We start from the raw sequence: 18,387 nt of genomic DNA, 5'->3' as shown, positions 1-18,387 counted from the left end.
GGCTTCCTTGGCAACTTACCAGCAAAATGAGAGAAAAGAGAAATGATTTAAAGACAAAATTTGTAATTAAAAAGCATTATGAACATATTTGGCAAACTCTGTATATCAAGTAAAGAAAAAAAGTGGTTTCAAGAGAATAAAAACAACATATAGCAAAGCTATCATTTGCTAAAGAGATAGTTCAGATATAAGGAAAACAGGTGCTATTCATCAAGACTATGGGAGAATGAGCCTGAAGGAATCTGAGAGATCTTGGAGGAAAGATATTGCCTTGTAGGCAAGTACACCACCTCAAGTATCTATTCCTTGCATTTTGTTGCAGTGATCTTTGGCTACCCCAGTGATGGCTCAAGCTGACCCAGATGTGCCTCATGTCACACTGCCAGAGGGGATAAGCCTTAATCTACAATGATATCCATATGGTTCTGATTCTACAGGTATATATAATCCCTGAGCCAGGGCCACATTCACCTGCATTATAAAGGATGTTTTGGATAGCCTGGGGCTTCAGGAAGAGTCATGTCACAGGGGGATAGCCAGATTCCCACTACAGTAATGCTTTGTGGAGCTGTGAATCTGAAGCCATCTCCAAGAGCCCAGAACTGTAGAACTACCAGAGTGTACCTTCAGCCTGGGAGAGATATAGGAATGTAACTCCAAACCATGAGAGTTTCTGGGTGGACTAAAGCCCAGCAAAACCATGCAGGCAGGAATGCCTAGGCCTTGAGGGCTGAACTCTTACCACCGTGTGCATAAATGTACAACATGAAATCAAAAGATATGATTGTCCAGCTTTATAACTCAGTGTTGGCTGGGCAGGCTGGCTCATGCCTGTAATCCCAACACTTTGGGAGGCTGAGGCAGATGGATCACGAGGTCAAGAGATCAAGACCTCTCTGGCCAACATGGTGAAACCCCACCTCTACTAAAAATATAAAAAATTAGCTGGGCATGGTGGCATATGCCTGTAGTCCCAGCAATTCGGGAGGCTGAAGCAGGAGAATCACCTGAACCAGGGAGGCAGAGGTTGCAGTGAGCTGAGATTGCGCCACTGCACTCCATCCTGGCAACAGAAAAGACTCTGTCTCCAAAAAAAAAAAAAAAGAAAAAGAAAAAAGAGAAAGAAACAAAACAAACCAACAAACAAAAAAACTCATTGTTGTTGTTTTTCTCCCCCTTTTGTATTTTGGGGTTATCTGGAACCAGTTACTCCTTTCTTCTTGCCTATTCTCCATTTTTAAATGGGAATGTCTTTCCTATGCCTGTTCCACCATGGCATTTCAGAAGCACATAACTTCACAGGCTCACAGTAGAAGAGAAATTTGCCATATAGTAAATTATGTCTTGTGTCCCATTCATATCTGATTAAGAAGAGACTCTAGATTTTGGACTTTTGAGTTGATGCTGGAATGAGTTAAGATTGTGGGGCTATTAGGACAGAATGAATACATTCGGCATAAGAGAAGGACATGAATTTTGGAGACCACAGATGGAATGCTATGGTTTGAATGTTTCCCAATGGTCAAGTGTTCGAAACCCAGTCCCCAGTGCAACAATGTTGAGAACTGGGACCTGTAAGAGGTAATTAGGTCATGACCATGGACATTAATTAATGTCATTACTGTGGGAGTGAGTTCATTATTGTGGAATTGGGTTCATAATTAAAATAAATGAGTTTAGTCCCCTTCTTCTCTTTCCCTTGTGCTCTCTTGCCCATCTGCCTTCCATCATGGGATGCAACTGGAAGATGGAGCTCACCAGAGAAGGCCCTCGTACTTCTTGGCCTCCAGAACTATGAGCAAATACATTTCTGTTAACTATAAATTACCCTCTTTATACCAGTAGAAAACATACTAAGACATGAATTCTTCCAGTTAGTCCATTCAACTTCTTTGATCCAATTAGTCTCCCCTGAAAGTACTATGGGAGGGACTAAGGATGCAGAGTAAAAATGTAAGTATTGCCTTAGGAAATGCCATGAGCAAATGGAAAAGTATACTTTTAAACTTTTAAAGTGTACTGTCTCCTCTCCCTAACTCCTTTAAGATAGAAAACATGTTTTGAAAAAAGTGATTGCATGGTGTCACAATGTCTTTGAGAGTCACAATCAGGCAGTGGCTTAGCTAGTGTGGGACCCAACCCAGAATGAACTTCCTTTCCCACATCAAGTATCAGACTAAGAAGTTCTTAACCTGAGTGTTTTAGATTCTACTTTTGTCCCTTATATCTGAACTACAGGTCGCATACAGTCATCTGTATCTCTAACACTCTCAACTTTGTCTAAGGCTTCTTTCTTGAGGAAATGGTTTTCCAATTAAGTTTTATCCCCACTGCAAAATTATCTCTCACCCACCTGACCTTTTGCCCAAACTGAGAGCATATTTTACTGGAAGAGTTGTGATGAGTATTTCACAAGGTGAAGTTAGTGGGCAATGACTGACTGGTAACCTCATCTCTCTGCTCAGTGAATGGCACTACCTCTATAAGACAGCCCTGGCCAACTCTGTCTACTCCAAAATTTCCCATATGGTAAAAGCTACCCAGTGAGGGTAGGGAGGTCTCCCTTTCACATACAACCTCTTACTCCCCACTTCATGAGGAGTCCAGCCAGGAAAGGATGGCCAGCCTGCTACACAACTGTGCCTTGGAAGGTTGTAACTCATCTCATGGGCATTCTCCCAACTCTCCACATAATACCAGGAAACCCAGGGGACCATGACCTCACCCTGAACTATTATCAAGAACCCTCCATTGCTAAATTTGGGGTTCACTGCAATCACACTTACACGCATAGAGTTTCCCTACTTCTTAAAAGGACTTTTCCCCAAAACTGGTTCCATTCACCCTTTCCCAAATTCTCCAAGTCATTACAAAAAGGGACAATAACTTCAAAGAATTGAGGTATTTTCACTATTATCTCTTAGGTCAAAGATTCTCATTCCTCTAAATAAGCTCCTGCTACTCCCCTCACAAGATATTACACGACCTTACAAAGGCCAGTAATAATCCCGCCCACAGTGACAGCCCAAGAAACACGGGTTATCAGCTATAGAGATTAGAGGCTCTATGTTCCTTTGCTGCACATCTCAACCTGGATGTTCTCAAATTAGACTATTTCAATCATCACCCACAGCATTAATCACAGGGCAAAGGATATAAATTAAGAGATGCAGGGGTCCTAACCATTAGACTCTATCACTGCTGCTATTTTCAGCCCTTCTAAAAAGCAGAAAACCATGTGCCCTTGATAGATAAGAATGTGACTCTGTTATTTGAGGTCTACCACCTGCTCCCTGCAGCATGGTCTTATAAGACACAGCACATACATTCTATAATTTGTCACAGTTGTGTCAAAGTAGAACCTCATAGAATTATTTCCATGGCAACATTTACAAGTCTCCACCTCAAAAATAAATTTTGCCACTGTTGGTGCCACAGATGCTGAGCCTTAACAAGATAGGAGAGGACTGAGACTTTTGAGGGTTTCCCATGGTCCATTTCCTTTGTAAGCAACTGTACCACCACAGCTGAGGCTAACCTTGTTATAACTTATGCCTCCTCCACCATAGGCATCAACTTTCTCTGATCCTAATCCAAGGTAGTCTACAAAGCATTCAGGCATATTCTCCTGGAAGAGAAGTTTCTGAGCCAATAACTCATAACTCCTGCCCAGGCACTGCGACCGAACACACTCTAGGTCTGCTTCAGTGGAGTGGCTGGCAGAAGGAAAGGAAACCCACATTCAAGAAGGAAGGGCTAATATGTACACCTACTATGCATCAACAAAAATAAATCAATAATTTAAAAAACTGAAAAGTGTACTGTTTCTAACTATAGGGCTAGGCCTCTTTTAGAAAAGGAGATGTGTCCCTTTTCTAAAGGAAAATAATATTTCACAGATTATTAAAAGGAAATAATCTTTCACAGATAATTCATTCCTGATTGCCACAATGATTAAAAAGACAATCAGTTCTTCACTCCACAGATGGCAAAAACAGCCCATTATTCTAAGAAGACACCATACAGAAGTCAGAATCTTGTATGTGAATTGATTTATCTCACCTCCCTGGGCTCTGGGGGCAGGATCACCCTGTTGCCACCAATGTGGTAATTGAGCCACACAAGCAGGTGGCTCAGCTGTACTTACATCTCTCACGGTTATTCTGGCTGGCAATATCCTCCTCCAGAAGACATTTTGGCTTTTTGTCCCGATTTCCTTTCCATCTCTCTGAGTCAGCTGTGCTGAATTTGTATGCCTTGGAGTCTTTAGTTTCTGAATGGCCACCTTTTTTCTCACTCACCTGCAACTCTGAGAAGCGCATCATTGCAAGCTAGAAAAAAGAAGAAAAAAAGAGGGATGAAAACAACACCTTATCGTAAAAGTTATTTTGTCTTACATTAAAGAAAAATATTTTCAAACAAATATTTGCCCAAAACTAATCACAGAGATAAACTCTTTAACCACACTGTTTTCAAGGAGTTTAATATATCTAGATACATAAGCTATAAGCGTGTATATCAGTGAACACATTTTTGTGCACATTCTCTTTTGGAATAAGAACACAACACACAATCAAAACAAAATAGAAATAGCAGAAAAAAAATCACAAGGAATATAGGCTATGAACTAACTTTTGAGTATTTGGAAATAAAATTTAACTTTAAAGGCTTATATAATATTGTAATAACAATAATATGAAAAACAGAAATTTGAAGAACTGACCTCACAGTAAGCACTAGGCAGACATAAAATATTGTCCTTTTGTAATTCTTCTAGTCATGTAATTAAAATGGGCACTCAAGGGGGTCATTTAAATAACTTCATTCCTTTTTGTAAAGATAAATTCTTCTTAACATTCAAAAAAGAAATGGCCTATCATCTTTGAAATGAAAGTAAAAATCTTAGAAAATTCCTATACAACATGTATCATAATTATCAAGGTAAATATATGCTATATCCCATTCTGCAAGAGGTAGGGGAGTGAGTGTGTGTGTCTGTGTGTGTGTGTGTGTGTGTGTGTGTAAGTTGAACCATCCTGCAGACCCGCAGCTGCTACACATCTTCTCAAGCAAGTATCAAGTAAGGTATTCTGAGCAGCACTTCTAGATATATTGGTTATTTTATCAACAGAAAAATAAAATCAACTGCTAGGTAAATGCCATGCATTTTTTAGAAATTATTCACAATAATTAAAACTTCTGTTACAGGTTGAGCATCTCTATGTAAATACTTGGGACAAGTATTTTAATTTTTATCAGATTTTAGAATATCTGCACATACATAATAAGGTATCTTGAGGATGAGAACCAAGTCTAAACAAAAAAATTCATTTATGTTTCACATACACTTTATACACATAGCCTAAAAGTAATTTTATTCAGTATTTTTAATAATTTTGCATATGTAAAAAAGTTTGTGTTAAGTACTTGTGTGTGGGTTTTTCCACTTGGGGCATGATGTTGACATTCAAAACGTTTCAGATTCTGTAGCAAATCAGATTTTGAATTTTTGGATTATAGATGCTCAACCTGTAACTGCATTCAGGTGATGTTCTCTCATAACTTATAGCACAACTTAAAGTATCCAGACACATGTACATCCTAAGTACTACTATTCACATTCCCTTACTGGACATAATACATACATTCAAATTACCATAAGCTTCATTAGTCCAATCTGCCTAGTGCCATGTCCTACCATACTCACCCAGTCCTCTTTACAGATTTAAACTGTAACAACCGGTAAAGTTGTGAAAATTTGGGTGGAGAGGCTCATCTTCAATGCCCGTTGCTCCCACCTGAGCTGACTAGAATCTGCATACAGTTCAGTAGTGACACTGTCGAATCCGTCACCCATGTAACCTGCTGAGGTAGCGATTCTCTTTACCAGCTTAGATGACTTTGGTTTCAGAAGTTTGCCATCATTTGATTTGGCCTCATTGGCTCCATCTTTGGTGTAAGTAGAGATTATGTCCATACTCAGTGGGGCACTGCCAAGGCTATATGGTTTGGAATTCTCTTGGATTTTACCAAAAGTTACAGCATGACCATCACTCACTAAAGCTGCCTCCAGCAATGGTGTTGAAACTGGCATCCCTAGGTTCTCTTTGTTGGCTGGAGTCTGTCTGAGAGTATAAGCCTCAGGCAAGTCACCAATGTGCCCCAACTCCTCTCTTAGCATGACAAAATCATCATGTTGCTGCAGGGATGGCTTGACAACCGGCAGCTTGGCAGGCTCAGCATTCTGACCAACATTTTTTTGCTGTAAAGCTGAGTTTGGACATGTTTGCATCAGTTTTGGCATCTGGTTCTTCTGGGAAGATCTACGTAAATAATCTTGTCATTTCTGCTAACAGTGCTCCCTTGATTCCAGCTGAAGTTTAGTTTTAGATTGTCGGTGTGGACTTCTGGATGAAACTCTGTACTGCTAGCTTCCAACATCTCAGAAAACTGATTCCTGAGAGTTGGGTCTTTGTGGCAGGCTGTTTCATGGGAATGAGACCTCCTCTCTGGTTTCTCTTCTTTTTTCTCTTTGTTGGCTGGAGTCTGTTTGCTAGTACAAGGTTCATGAAAGTCACCAATGTGCCCCAGCTTCTCTCTTAGGGTGACGAAATTGCCATGCTGCTGCAGGGATGGCTTGACAATTGGGGGACTGGCAGGTTCAGCATTCTGGACATTTTTCACTGTGAAGCTGGGTTTAGACATATTTGCATCAGTTTTAACATCTGGTTTTTCTTGGAGATGGTCTACATAAACAACTTTATCACTTTTGATAACAATCTTCCCTTTATTCCAGCTGGGGTTCAGTTTTAGAATGTCAGTGGGGACTTCTGGATGAAATGCTGTACTGCTAGCTTCCAACACCTCAGAAAGCTGATTCTGGAGAGTTGGGTCTTTGTGGTAGGCTCTTTCTTGGGAACATGACCTCCTCTCTGGTTTCTCCTCTTTAGTGATCTCCATGGGCCTGTGTGGTATCAACATGGGTTGTACCATGCCAAATCCGAGGGCATCTTGGTAGATCAGAACTCTGGATAGCCCATAGGCACCACATAAGGCAGTGTAGGCTTTGGGGCAAGGTGCCCAGGAAAGAGACTGTTGTTGGGCAACAAAATCGGATGAGGGTAGATAGGTCCTTTGTCATGTAAGGAGAAGGGTCTTATAGCAGTGGCCTTAGATGCTGGGTAAGGAAAATAACTTCTGGGATAGGAAATTGATGGCGGCCTGAAAGCCTCCTTTGGAGACAGAAATATGGGGCTTGGTTGAAGGCCATTCTCATTTGCTTTGAAATTCAGTTTTGGGTTGCTGGCTTTGGCATCCTTGCTGCTGGTGAGCACTAAGCCACCTCCAGACCTGCTGTGAACCAGGCCCATAGAAGCCATCTTTTTCATATGGTCAGCTTTGGAAGCATCTACCTCCATCACTTTAGAAGACAACTCTACTGGCTTATTTGAGATGCTTTTGGTAATACTCTGCTTCTCTAACAGAGGCGGTGAGCCTCCATCTTTCCTGTCTTGAGCCACTGTCTTCCAGGTGTACATGGGGACTGGCTGAGCACTTTCACCCACTTCCAGGGTCTCAGGATATTTGCTATTGGAGAGCTTGGCTGTGGGAAACTCGCTACCTATCATGTATAGCCTTGAGAGCATGACTGAAGGAGGGGTGGAGATCCTGGTATAATGCTCATGGAACTCAGAGAACGTGTCTGCAACAGCCTGGGTGGCAAGGTGGATCTAGGGTGAGGGCTGAGGGGAGGCAGGGAACACGAGAGTTGTATCCCCTGGAAAGCCGCTAGTAACTGCCTTGGTAGACGGCATCCTAGGTTGTTTACTGTTCCGAATATGAGGATAGCTGTGGGGGGTTCTGGAGACTGATGGCCATTCTCCACGGTAGGCTTTTGTCTGCACAGCAGAAGAGAGGCAGAATGGCTGAGATGGCGAAAGGCACCGAAAGCCTCATGGGTGATGCCAAGAGGTGGTGGCAGGTAGGAAAATTGCTCCCTGTTTCTGTTTCCTGGAGAATATAGTGGCTGGGCCAAGTTTTAGAACTGCCGAGGTAGCAAGAACATGCTCTGTGAATACATATTTGGCAAATCAAAGGAAGGATGGATGGCTGGTGTGGCACTCTCCATGTAAGGATTGACCCAGGGTAGTTGCAGGTAATGAACATCAAACATATTGAGAAGTTTCTGATTGTGGCTTGCAGGCCTGTCCAAGGCAAGTGTTTCTGCTGTGCTGAAAGCATTCTTTTGTATTCCATGTTGTGTTTTACATACAGCAGGTAAGCAATCTAGGGGTTTTTCAGAGACAGAAAAATCTTCCACTATCTCAGGTATATTTAGTTTGAACTGCATCTCTGGATTTATTTCTGAAAAAAAACTCAAGGCTACCTACAGTGTTCATGGCAACCTCATGATCTTGTTTGGAGTCCATTCTGCTCAAACTAGAAAGACAGTGTTTCTGGGTAACTGGAGCCCTTCCTGTTTCAGGCCTGTGTGGTCTATGATCAGTGCTTCCAGGAGGTCAATCTGATAAGCCGATTTGCATCCACCTTGGCAGAGCAACAACACAGATGTTACTTGGGACACTCCTGCAAAACAGCAGTACCAGTCCCTAAGATAAAGCGCCAAGTAGTTCAATATGACATCAGCCTAACATCTGAGCAGAAGGGGTTAAAGATAAAGTAAGAAAGATGGTATCTGTGTGAACTGCTGTTTTCCCTTATGCAGACTTCTTCTTAGGGCACTGTGCTGCCTACTTTCCTCACACCTCTGTTGAACTGTAATTCTAAAAGCATAACACAGTGATCCTTTCAGATTTAAGGGATATTAAGTTGCCTATTCACTCTGGAAATTTTGCCTTCTCAGCAAAAACTATTTCCTGCAACTTAGAAGCTACCAACTCCAAAATTCTCAGCACCACCCTCACTGGGTAAAGAACTCACACTAACCCTCACAAGGCCTGTTAAACTTCAGATAAGATGAATATTCACTTAATTTTTCCTGAGTGCAGGAAGGCATTTTTCACAGAATAAACAACCTTCAGTGGACAACAAAAACTCCAGCCTGGGAAATACAGTGAGATTCTGTCTCAAAAAAAAAAAAAAAAAATTAAAAATTATAGAGGACACACAATTTTATAACATAACCATCAGCTGCTACAGTATCAACAGGAAGCTGCACATATGTGCCAGGCTGCTTTGTCTGTCCTGGGACTTGTTTTCAAAAGTAAGTAAATATTTGGTGCCATCTTTCAAATCCCCAGGATAAAATCACCAATATGCAGCAAAAAAAAATTAGGGCATTTCCCTGAAGAGCACCTTTAATTATTTACTGCTTAGACAGAGAAGACCCTACAAGAAAAGAAAGTTACAGGCTAGTATGACTGATGAACACATAAATAAATTATCAAAAAGTACTAGCAAACTTAATATAAGAACACATTAAAAGAATAATTAACCATGATCAAATGGTATTCATCTCTGAGAAACATAGTATAACATATGCAAATCCAATAAATGTAATACCTCACACTGAAAAAAAGAAAAAATGAAAAGTACATGATCATTGTAATATTAACTGCAAAAGCATTTGATAAAATTTGACACCCTTTCATGGTAACTCTCAACAAGTTAAGAAGAGAGGAAATTTACAGGCTACATATGACAGATGCATAGCTACCATCAGATTCAGTGGTGAAAGGTGAAAATTTTACCCTAAGAACAGGGACAAGACTACTCTTTACCACTTATTTTTGTCATAGTAGTGGAAGTCTTTGCCAGAATAGACAGCAGATAATAATAAAAGGTATCCTAACGAGAAAGAAAGAAATGAATTTGTCTCTACTTGCAGATGACATGATCTTATGTTCAGAAAATCCCAAGGCTGCACCAAAAGAAAACTGCTGGAACCAATAAATAAATTCTATAAAGTTACAGGACAAAGAAATCAATATGTAAAAATCAATATCATTTCTGCATACCAACAAACTACTAAAAAGGAAAATTAAGACAATCTCACTTATAAGAGCAACAGCAAACAAATGTAAAACTTGGGTATAAATTTAATCAAGGACATAAAAGACATGTATACTGAAAACTACAAAAAAAAAAAAAAAAAAGATCCAATAAACTTAAACACAAATAGAAAGATTTGTCCCTAAAATCAAAGAATTAATACTGTGAAAACATCCATTCTACCCAAAGTGTTTTAGAAACTCGATGTAATCACCGTCAAAATTCCAAGGTCTCTTTTCACAGAAATAGAAAACACAAACATTAAACTTGTATGGAACCACAAAAGACACTGAATGACCAAAACAATCTAAAACATAAAGAACAAAGCTAGAGGCAGCATATTACCTGATTACTAAACATATTACAAAGAAAATCTAACAGGAGCACCTGGTATTAGCATAAAAACTGACATATTCGACCAATTAAGAATAATAGAAAACTGACAAATTACTCAAACATTTATGTTATCTTTTTTTCAAAAGTGTAAGGAGTTCAGGATGGAAAAAGGACAGGTTCTTCAAACAATGGTGCTGGGAAAACTCAATATCCACATGCAGATGAATGAAATTGACTGTTATATTTGTTACACAATATACAAAATCAATTCAAAATAAATGAAAGAAGCAAATACATAATCTGAAGCTGAAAAACTACTAGAAATCTCAACAATATCAAACTAGGTAACAACTTTTTTGATATCACCCCAAAAACACAGGCAACAAAAGTAAAAATATCAAATTAAATGGCATTAGACTACAAAGCTTCTGTGTAGCAAAGGGGAAAAAGGAAGAAATGCCCCATACAGTAAGAGAACATATTTGCAAACTGTATATCTTACAAGGCATTAATTTCCAAAATTTACAAGTAACTCAACTGAGTAACAATAAAACAATGTGAAAGTAGGCAAAGAATCTGAATAGTCAGTTATTAAAAGAATGCATTCAGGCCAGCCGCGGTGGCTCAAGCCTGTAATTCCAGCACTTTGGGAGGCCGAGACAGGCGGATCACGAGGTCAGGAGATCGAGACCATCCTGGCTAACACGATGAAACCCCGTCTCTACTAAAACATACAAAAAACTAGCCGGGCGAGGTGGCGGGCGCCTGTGGTCCCAGCTACTCGGGAGGCTGAGGCAGGAGAATGGCGTGAACCCAGGAGGCGGAGCTTGCAGTGAGCTGAGATCCGGCCACTGCACTCCAGCCTGGGCGACAGAGTGAGACTCCGTCTCAAAAAAAAACAAAAAAAAAACCAAAACAACAACAAAAAAAAACATTCAAATAGTTGATAGGTCTACAGTCCTCCATACTCCCACGGAGACACCAATTTAATAAGGATATATGAACCAAATTTTACTCTGTAGACTCGTTAAGAAGCTGCAGCACCCAGTAAAATGCACTGTCAAGAAATACTGCAACCAAAAACAGCAGCCAAGTCCATGATATTTTGCTCATCTTTAGCCCTTCCTCTATCTGGTATAGTGAGGAATGATCGGAGAAAACCTTCCAATTCGGAACTCCTCCCTCAGGATAGAGCAACCCCTCCCTGCTGCCAACATTGTTCTGTCTTATCTTCAGGATGCCTAAGAAACTGGTTTCTATCTCACTTGAATCTGAAGTACTGAAAGAAACTGTAGCATCATTTGTATACCAGGATGCAGTATGCTGAAAACATGGGCACATCAGGCAACAATGAGTCTGCAATGTCAGAGGCAGGAACCAGAGGAAGTAAGAAATTGTTGGCAAATGAAGACCAAGACCAGATTGAAACCAAAACCAAATCACCTGAGAAATAGCATGGACAATCCTATAATGGAAATTAAGACAGTTAAATCAGCTATATGTGTTAAAATAAAAGCACATACAGGCAAGAGGCATCCCAGGAAAGGTAATGAGAAGTCCCAGAACCTCTATCTGGGGTGACTAGAAAAGATCTTTCCCTCAATGAAGCCAGTACATAAAATGGAGGGGTGGCTGTTTCTCACATGCCAAAATCTCAAGAAAGATCACAAGACATGCAAGTAACATGGAAACATGGCCTAATGGCCAAATCAAAAAACAGAGTACATCACTGGAAACTAAACCTAAAGAAACTGAGATCACAGAATTTCCACACAAGGGTTTAAAATAACTGTCTTAGCTGTTCACTGAGAAAACAAAACAAACATAAGCAACTAAATGTAATAAGAAAAATAGTACATGAACAAAACTGAGACTATCAAGAGAGATGGAAACGATTTTCAAAAAAAAAAAAAAAAAAATCTACAGCCGAAAAACAAAGTACTAAAATTAAAAACTCACCAGCAGACTTGATCAGGTGTGGGAAAGCATCAGTGAACTTTAAGATAAATTATTTGAAATTATTGAGTTAAAAGAGAAAACAAAAGAATAAACTGAGGAGACCATCAATATACATATTATGAAAGTCACATAAAAGGAAGAGTAAGAGAGAGGCAGAAAACATTATTGGAAGAATACGACCAAAATCTTTCCAAATTCAAAGATAAAAAGACATACAAATTTGAAAACGTATCAAATTCAAAAACTTAACGAATTCCACTAAGAATTTAAAAACACCCATACAGAGATACACTATAATAAATTGTTTTTTTGTGTGAGGGGGTTTTTTGTTCCCTAGTTTGGAGGGCAGTGGTGCAATCTAAGTTCACCACAACCTCTGCCTCCCAGGTTCATGTAGTTCTCCTATCTCAGCCTCCTGAATAGCTGGGATTATAGGCACCTGCCACTACATCAAGCTAATTTTTGTATTTTTAGTAGAGATGGGAATTTGCCATGTGATCCAGGCTGGTCTTAAACTCCTGGGCTAAAGTGATCCATCTGCCTCGGCCTTCCAAAGTGCTGGGATTACAGGTATGTGCCACAGTGCACACCCAATCAAACTGTTGATTTTTAAAGAAAAGGAGAAAATCTTGCCACATACCAGGAAGCTTTTAAAAAATTACCAGTGAATTTCTAAGCAGAAACCTTGAAGGCCAGAAGGCAGTGAGAAATTCAGTGAAAAGAAAACCTGTCAAATAAGATTACATATATACACGTACAAATACATGGCAAACATTCCTTAAAAAATGAAGTAGAAATGAAGACTTTCCCAGATAAACAAAAGTTGAAGGCATTTATTCCCACCAGACCTCCCTCACAAGAAATGCTAAAGAGAGTACTTCAAAGAAGGAATGCCAAACTGCAATAGGAAGCCCTATAAGACATAAAGTTCTCTGATAAGGTAAATATATGGTCAAATATAGAGTCCTATATTATTGAAAGATTGATGACGAATAATACTTTTAAAAGCATTAAAAGACAAATGCCTGGCCGGGCGCGGTGGCTCAAGCCTGTAATCCCCGCACTCTGGGAGGCCGAGGCGGGCGGATCACGAGGTCAGGAGATCGAGACCATCCTGGCTAACACGGTGAAACCCCGTTTCTACTAAAAAAAATACAAAAAACTAGCCGGGCGAGGTGGCGGGCGCCTGTAGTCCCAGCTATTCGGGAGGCTGAGGCAGGAGAATGGCGTAAACCCGGGAGACATCCGTATACATGCCATATAAAGATTTAAGCTGGGTGCAGTGGCATATGCTTATAGTCCTAACTGGTTGAGAGGCTGAAACAGAAGGATTGCTTGAGGTTAGGCATTCACATATAGCCAAGGCAACATACAGGATCCCAAATCTTTTTTAATAAAAGATGTTATTTGCAATATCAATAACAGAAAGTTGGAGGGAAATGAAGCTGTAAACGTGTGGTTTTCATTCGTAGTTGAATTCAATATCAATTTATAATAAGTTATTGCAAGTGTAAGATGTCCTATATAATCCCCATGTTAACTATAAAGAAATCTCTACAAAATACAGGCAAAAGGCCAGGCGCAGTGGTTCACACCAGCAGTCCAGCACTTTAGGAGGCCGAGGAGGGCAGATTACTTGAGGTCGGGAGTTCAAGACTAGCCTGGTGAATATGGTGAAACCCTGTCTCTACTAAAAATACCAAAAAAAAAAGAAAAATAGCTGAGCATTGTTGTGGATGCCTGTAATCCCAGCTGCTCAGGAGGCTGAGACAGGAGAATCTCTTGAACACGGGAGGCAGAGGTTGCAGTGAGCCAAGATTGTGCTGAGCTGATATTGCACCATTGCACTCCAGCCCAGGCAACAAGAGTGAAGCTGTGTTTCAAAAGAAAAAAAAAAGAGGAAAGGGAATGAGAAGAGAATCAAAGCATGTCACTAGCAAAAAATCAAAACACAAAGGAAAACATTAAGAGTGAAGATAAAGGAACAACAACTCAACACACATAAAAACAATAAACAAAATGGCAGCAATATGTAGGTCCCTCTCTACCAGTAACTACTTCAGTTAATGAATTAAGTTTCTTAATTAAAAAAAAAAATGGACTAAATGCATAAAACATGGGCTCCACAAAGGGACTGATTTAGAGTCTTTAGGGCATGATGCTAAATATGAATGAGTGGATTACATTCAAATGGTAACCAAAGAGAGCAGGGGTGGTTATAGTAGTAGAATGAGTATATTGCAAACTTACAGAATGCAGCAAAAGTTGTGCTAACAGGGAAATTTATAGCTATAAACACTTACAATAAAAAAGACAGCATCTCAAATCAACAACTTCACTTTACAGCACAAGCACAAGAGGAACACCAAAGTCAACCTAACACTAGTAGAGAGAGGAATAATAAACGAAAATTAGAGTAGAAATAAAGGAAACAGAAAATAGAAAAACAATACAAAAAAACCCACCAAACTAACAGGTGGTGATTGCTTTGAACAGATCAAGAAAACTGACAAAACTTTAGCTAGATGTTTTTGAAAAGGAAATAGATTCAAGTAACTAGTGTCAGATTCAAATAACTAATAGATTCAAATAACTAATATCAGATGAAAAGGGGACATTACAACTGATGCCATAGATCAGCAACCCCTAGCATTTTTGCATCAGACATAGGTTTAGTGAAAGACAATTTTTCCACAGAAAGAGGAGGGGGATGGTATGGTTTCTGGATGAAACTGTTATATATTAGATCATCATGCATTAGACTCTCATAGGGAGCACACAGTCTAGATCCATTGTATGCACTGTTCACAAGAAAGTTTGCACTCTTATGAGACTCCATTGCCACTGCTGATCTGACAGGAGGTGGAGCTTAGGCAGTAACCCTCGCTCACCAACCTCTCACCTCCTCCTCTGCAGCCTAGTTGCTAACAGGCTATGGATTGAAATGGGTCCATTGCCAAGGGATTGGGGACCCCTACAATAGAGGTAAAAAGGAATGTAAGAGAAAGCTGTGAAAATTGCACACCAAAAAACTAGATAATCTAGAAAAAATAAGTAAATTACTACAAACACACAATCTAATAAAAATGAAATATAAAGAATGAGAAAATTTGAAAAATCTTACAGTAAAAAGACTGAATCAGAAATCAAAAACCTTCAAAAAAGAAAAGTTCAGGATCAGAACGCTTCACTGGAGAATTCTACTTAACAAGGAATTAAAACCTAAAACTCTTGCAAAAAAAAGTAAAGAGAGGAAAGAGTTCCACATTCATTGTGTGAAGATTTATACATTCATTCGTTCCATATTGCCCAGATAGTAACACTAAAGAAAAGGCTTAAGAAGAAAACTATAGGCCAATATAATATTTACATGAAAATCCTCAACAAAACACTAGCAACAGTTCAACAGAACATTGAAAGCATTATACACCATGACCAAATTATGTAGGGTTTACGCCTACATAAATACAAGGGTATGCCAGAACATGAAGAAATAAAAGGAATGCAAGAATAGTTCAACACCTGAAAATCAATCAATAAAATACATTCTCACTAAGAGAATGAAGGGGGAACATAAAATATCAACTCTATTTATACAGAAAATGCATTTGCAAAAATTAACCCCATTTTGTGATATAGAAAAATACTCAGCAGACTTGAAATATAAGAAAACTACCTTAACAAAACAAATGTCGCATATGGAAAATCTAGAACTATTATCATACCCAACAGTAAATGATGAAAAGCTTTTCCTCTAAGACCAACTACAAGACAAGGATGCTTGCTCCAGACTCTTATATCAACAGGATACTACAAGTCTTAGCCAAAGCAAATAAGCAAAAACAAAATAGTAATAAAATAAAAAACATCCAAACTGGAAAAGAAAAAGTAAAAATATCTGTCTTTTCAGATGATACGATTTTATATATAGAAAACCTGAAAGATTCCACTGGTGGAAAACAAACAAAAAAAAACAGTTAAAACTAATAAATGAATTCAGCAAAGTTACAGAACACAGAGCAATCAAGTTGTGTTTCTGTAAGCTAAAATATACCAAAATGGCTGACAAAAATTCCATGCATAAGAAAATTTTACAAATAGTAACTTGGCATATTGAAACAACAAATCATTGCTGAAAAAAATTAAATATACAAATAAAGGGAAAGACATCCTATGTTCATAAGCTGGAAGACCTAACATTGTTAAAATGTCAATACTATGTTGACATAAATTACAACACAATCTCTCAGAATGTTAATGGGTTGTTTTGCAGAAGCACAAAAACATATCTTAAAATAAATATGGAATCTTGGGAAACACCAAGTCATGAAATCAATCTTGAAAAAGAAAACCAAATTGGTGATCTCAAACTCCATGACACCAAAGCATATGACAAAGTTACAGAAACCAAAAAAGTGTGGTGCTGAAACAAAGAGAGAACCCAGAAATAAACCCTCAACTATATGGTCAAAGGAATAAAAGTGATAAGACCACCCAGGGGGGAAAGAAGAGCCCATTCAGCAAATGGTGTTTAATAAACCTAGATACTCACACGCAAAAGAATAAACTTGACCCTTACACCATACACAAAAATTAAATCAAGATTGATTAAAGACCTCATGTAAGTACTAAAATCATGAAAGAAATAAAAAAATCATAAACAGAAAGGTTCATGACACTTAATTTGGCAGTTATTTCCTGGGTATGACCACAAAATCAAAAACAGAAAAATGGAATTGCATCAAACTAAAACGTCTCTGCATAGTAAACAATCAATCAGCAGACTAAAGGGATCCTATAGACTGGGAAACTGTTTCTTCTAGATTATTTAGTTTTTTTGTGTACAAATTTCACAGTTTTCTCTTACATTCCTTTTTACCTCTATGGCAGGGTCCCCAATCCTTTGGCAATGGACCCTTTTGGAAACCAAAAGGCTTTTAATTTGAATTAATAGCCAAATATATAAGGATTTCCAATCAATATGAAAAAATTGAAAACAGGACTTTTAAAATAGCAAATAACTTAAAATACATTTCTCAAAACAAGACATACAAATGACCAATAGGTATAGGAACAATGCCCAACATCACTAATCATCAGGAAATGCAATGCAGTACCACAATGAGATATCACCTCACATCTGTTGCAATGGCTATTACCAAGAAGACAAAAGATAAAATATATTGACAAAGATGCAGAGAAAAGGAAACCCTTTTACACTGTCAGTGAGAATACAAATTAGTATAGCTAGAATAGAAAATAGTATAAAGTTTCCTCAAAAACTTAAATATAGAACTACCATATGATCTAGAAAATCTGCTTCACAGTATCTCTCCAAAGAAATTGAAATCAGTATGTTGAAGAGACTTCTCTTCTCTCATGTTCACTGCACCATTATTCATAATAATCAAGACATAGAATCAAATGAAGGGTCCATCAATGGATGACGAGTAAAGAAAATGTGGACTATATGCACAATGAAATATTATGAAAATTATGCACATAAATATTATTATGAAAATTTACATTGCCTTGATGTGCCTTGGTTTTACTGTGGCAAAATATATATAATATAAAATTTACCATTTTTAAGTGTAAGTTCTGTACCAAAAGAAGGAAATGCTATCATATGCTACAACGTCGATGAACTTGGAGGACATTTTGCTAAGGGAAACAAGCTAGTCATGAATACTATATGATTCCACATATATAAGATATCTAAAGCAGCAACACTCAGACACAAAAAGGAAGTGGCTGTCAGGCACTGCAGGAAGAAATGGGTGGTGGTCTTCAGTAAGCACATATCTCTGATTTGGACAATAAATTTTGGAGATTGGTTGCACAACATGAATGTAGGTAATTCTACTGAACTGTACACTTAAAGTCGTTAAGATAGTAAATAAATGGGGTTTTCACCACAGCTTAAAACCCCCGAAAAAATTGTTAAAAGGACACTAGCAGGAAAATTAAAAAGCAAACGACGAAATGGGAGAAAATATTAGCAAATCATATATCTGATGAAGGATTAAAATTCTCAACATATAAAGTATAACAGCTCAATAACACCACCAAAACAACCCA

General features: G+C 38.6%; 1 protein-coding gene across 1 annotated transcript in view; it reads right to left on the bottom strand.

Annotated features, from left to right (window-relative positions):
- Positions 1 to 9,016, bottom strand: part of LOC126947223 (BCL-6 corepressor-like) — a 28,792-nt gene extending 19,776 nt beyond the window's left edge. Inside the window, 10 exon segments of the mRNA XM_050777930.1 lie at positions 4,148 to 4,331; positions 4,724 to 4,773; positions 5,773 to 6,262; positions 6,685 to 7,022; positions 7,025 to 7,854; positions 7,856 to 7,969; positions 7,971 to 8,383; positions 8,385 to 8,446; positions 8,449 to 8,586; positions 8,947 to 9,016. Of these exon segments, the coding sequence (XP_050633887.1) occupies positions 4,148 to 4,331; positions 4,724 to 4,773; positions 5,773 to 6,262; positions 6,685 to 7,022; positions 7,025 to 7,854; positions 7,856 to 7,969; positions 7,971 to 8,383; positions 8,385 to 8,446; positions 8,449 to 8,586; positions 8,947 to 9,016 (2,689 nt within the window).
- Positions 9,017 to 18,387: the final 9,371 nt, after the last annotated feature.

This window comes from Macaca thibetana, chromosome Y (assembly GCF_024542745.1).
Source record: "Macaca thibetana thibetana isolate TM-01 chromosome Y, ASM2454274v1, whole genome shotgun sequence".
NCBI classification, from domain to species: Eukaryota; Metazoa; Chordata; class Mammalia; order Primates; family Cercopithecidae; genus Macaca; species Macaca thibetana.
The sequence above is the reverse complement of the archived record's forward strand: the minus strand, read 5'-3'. Positions and strand labels throughout refer to the sequence as shown.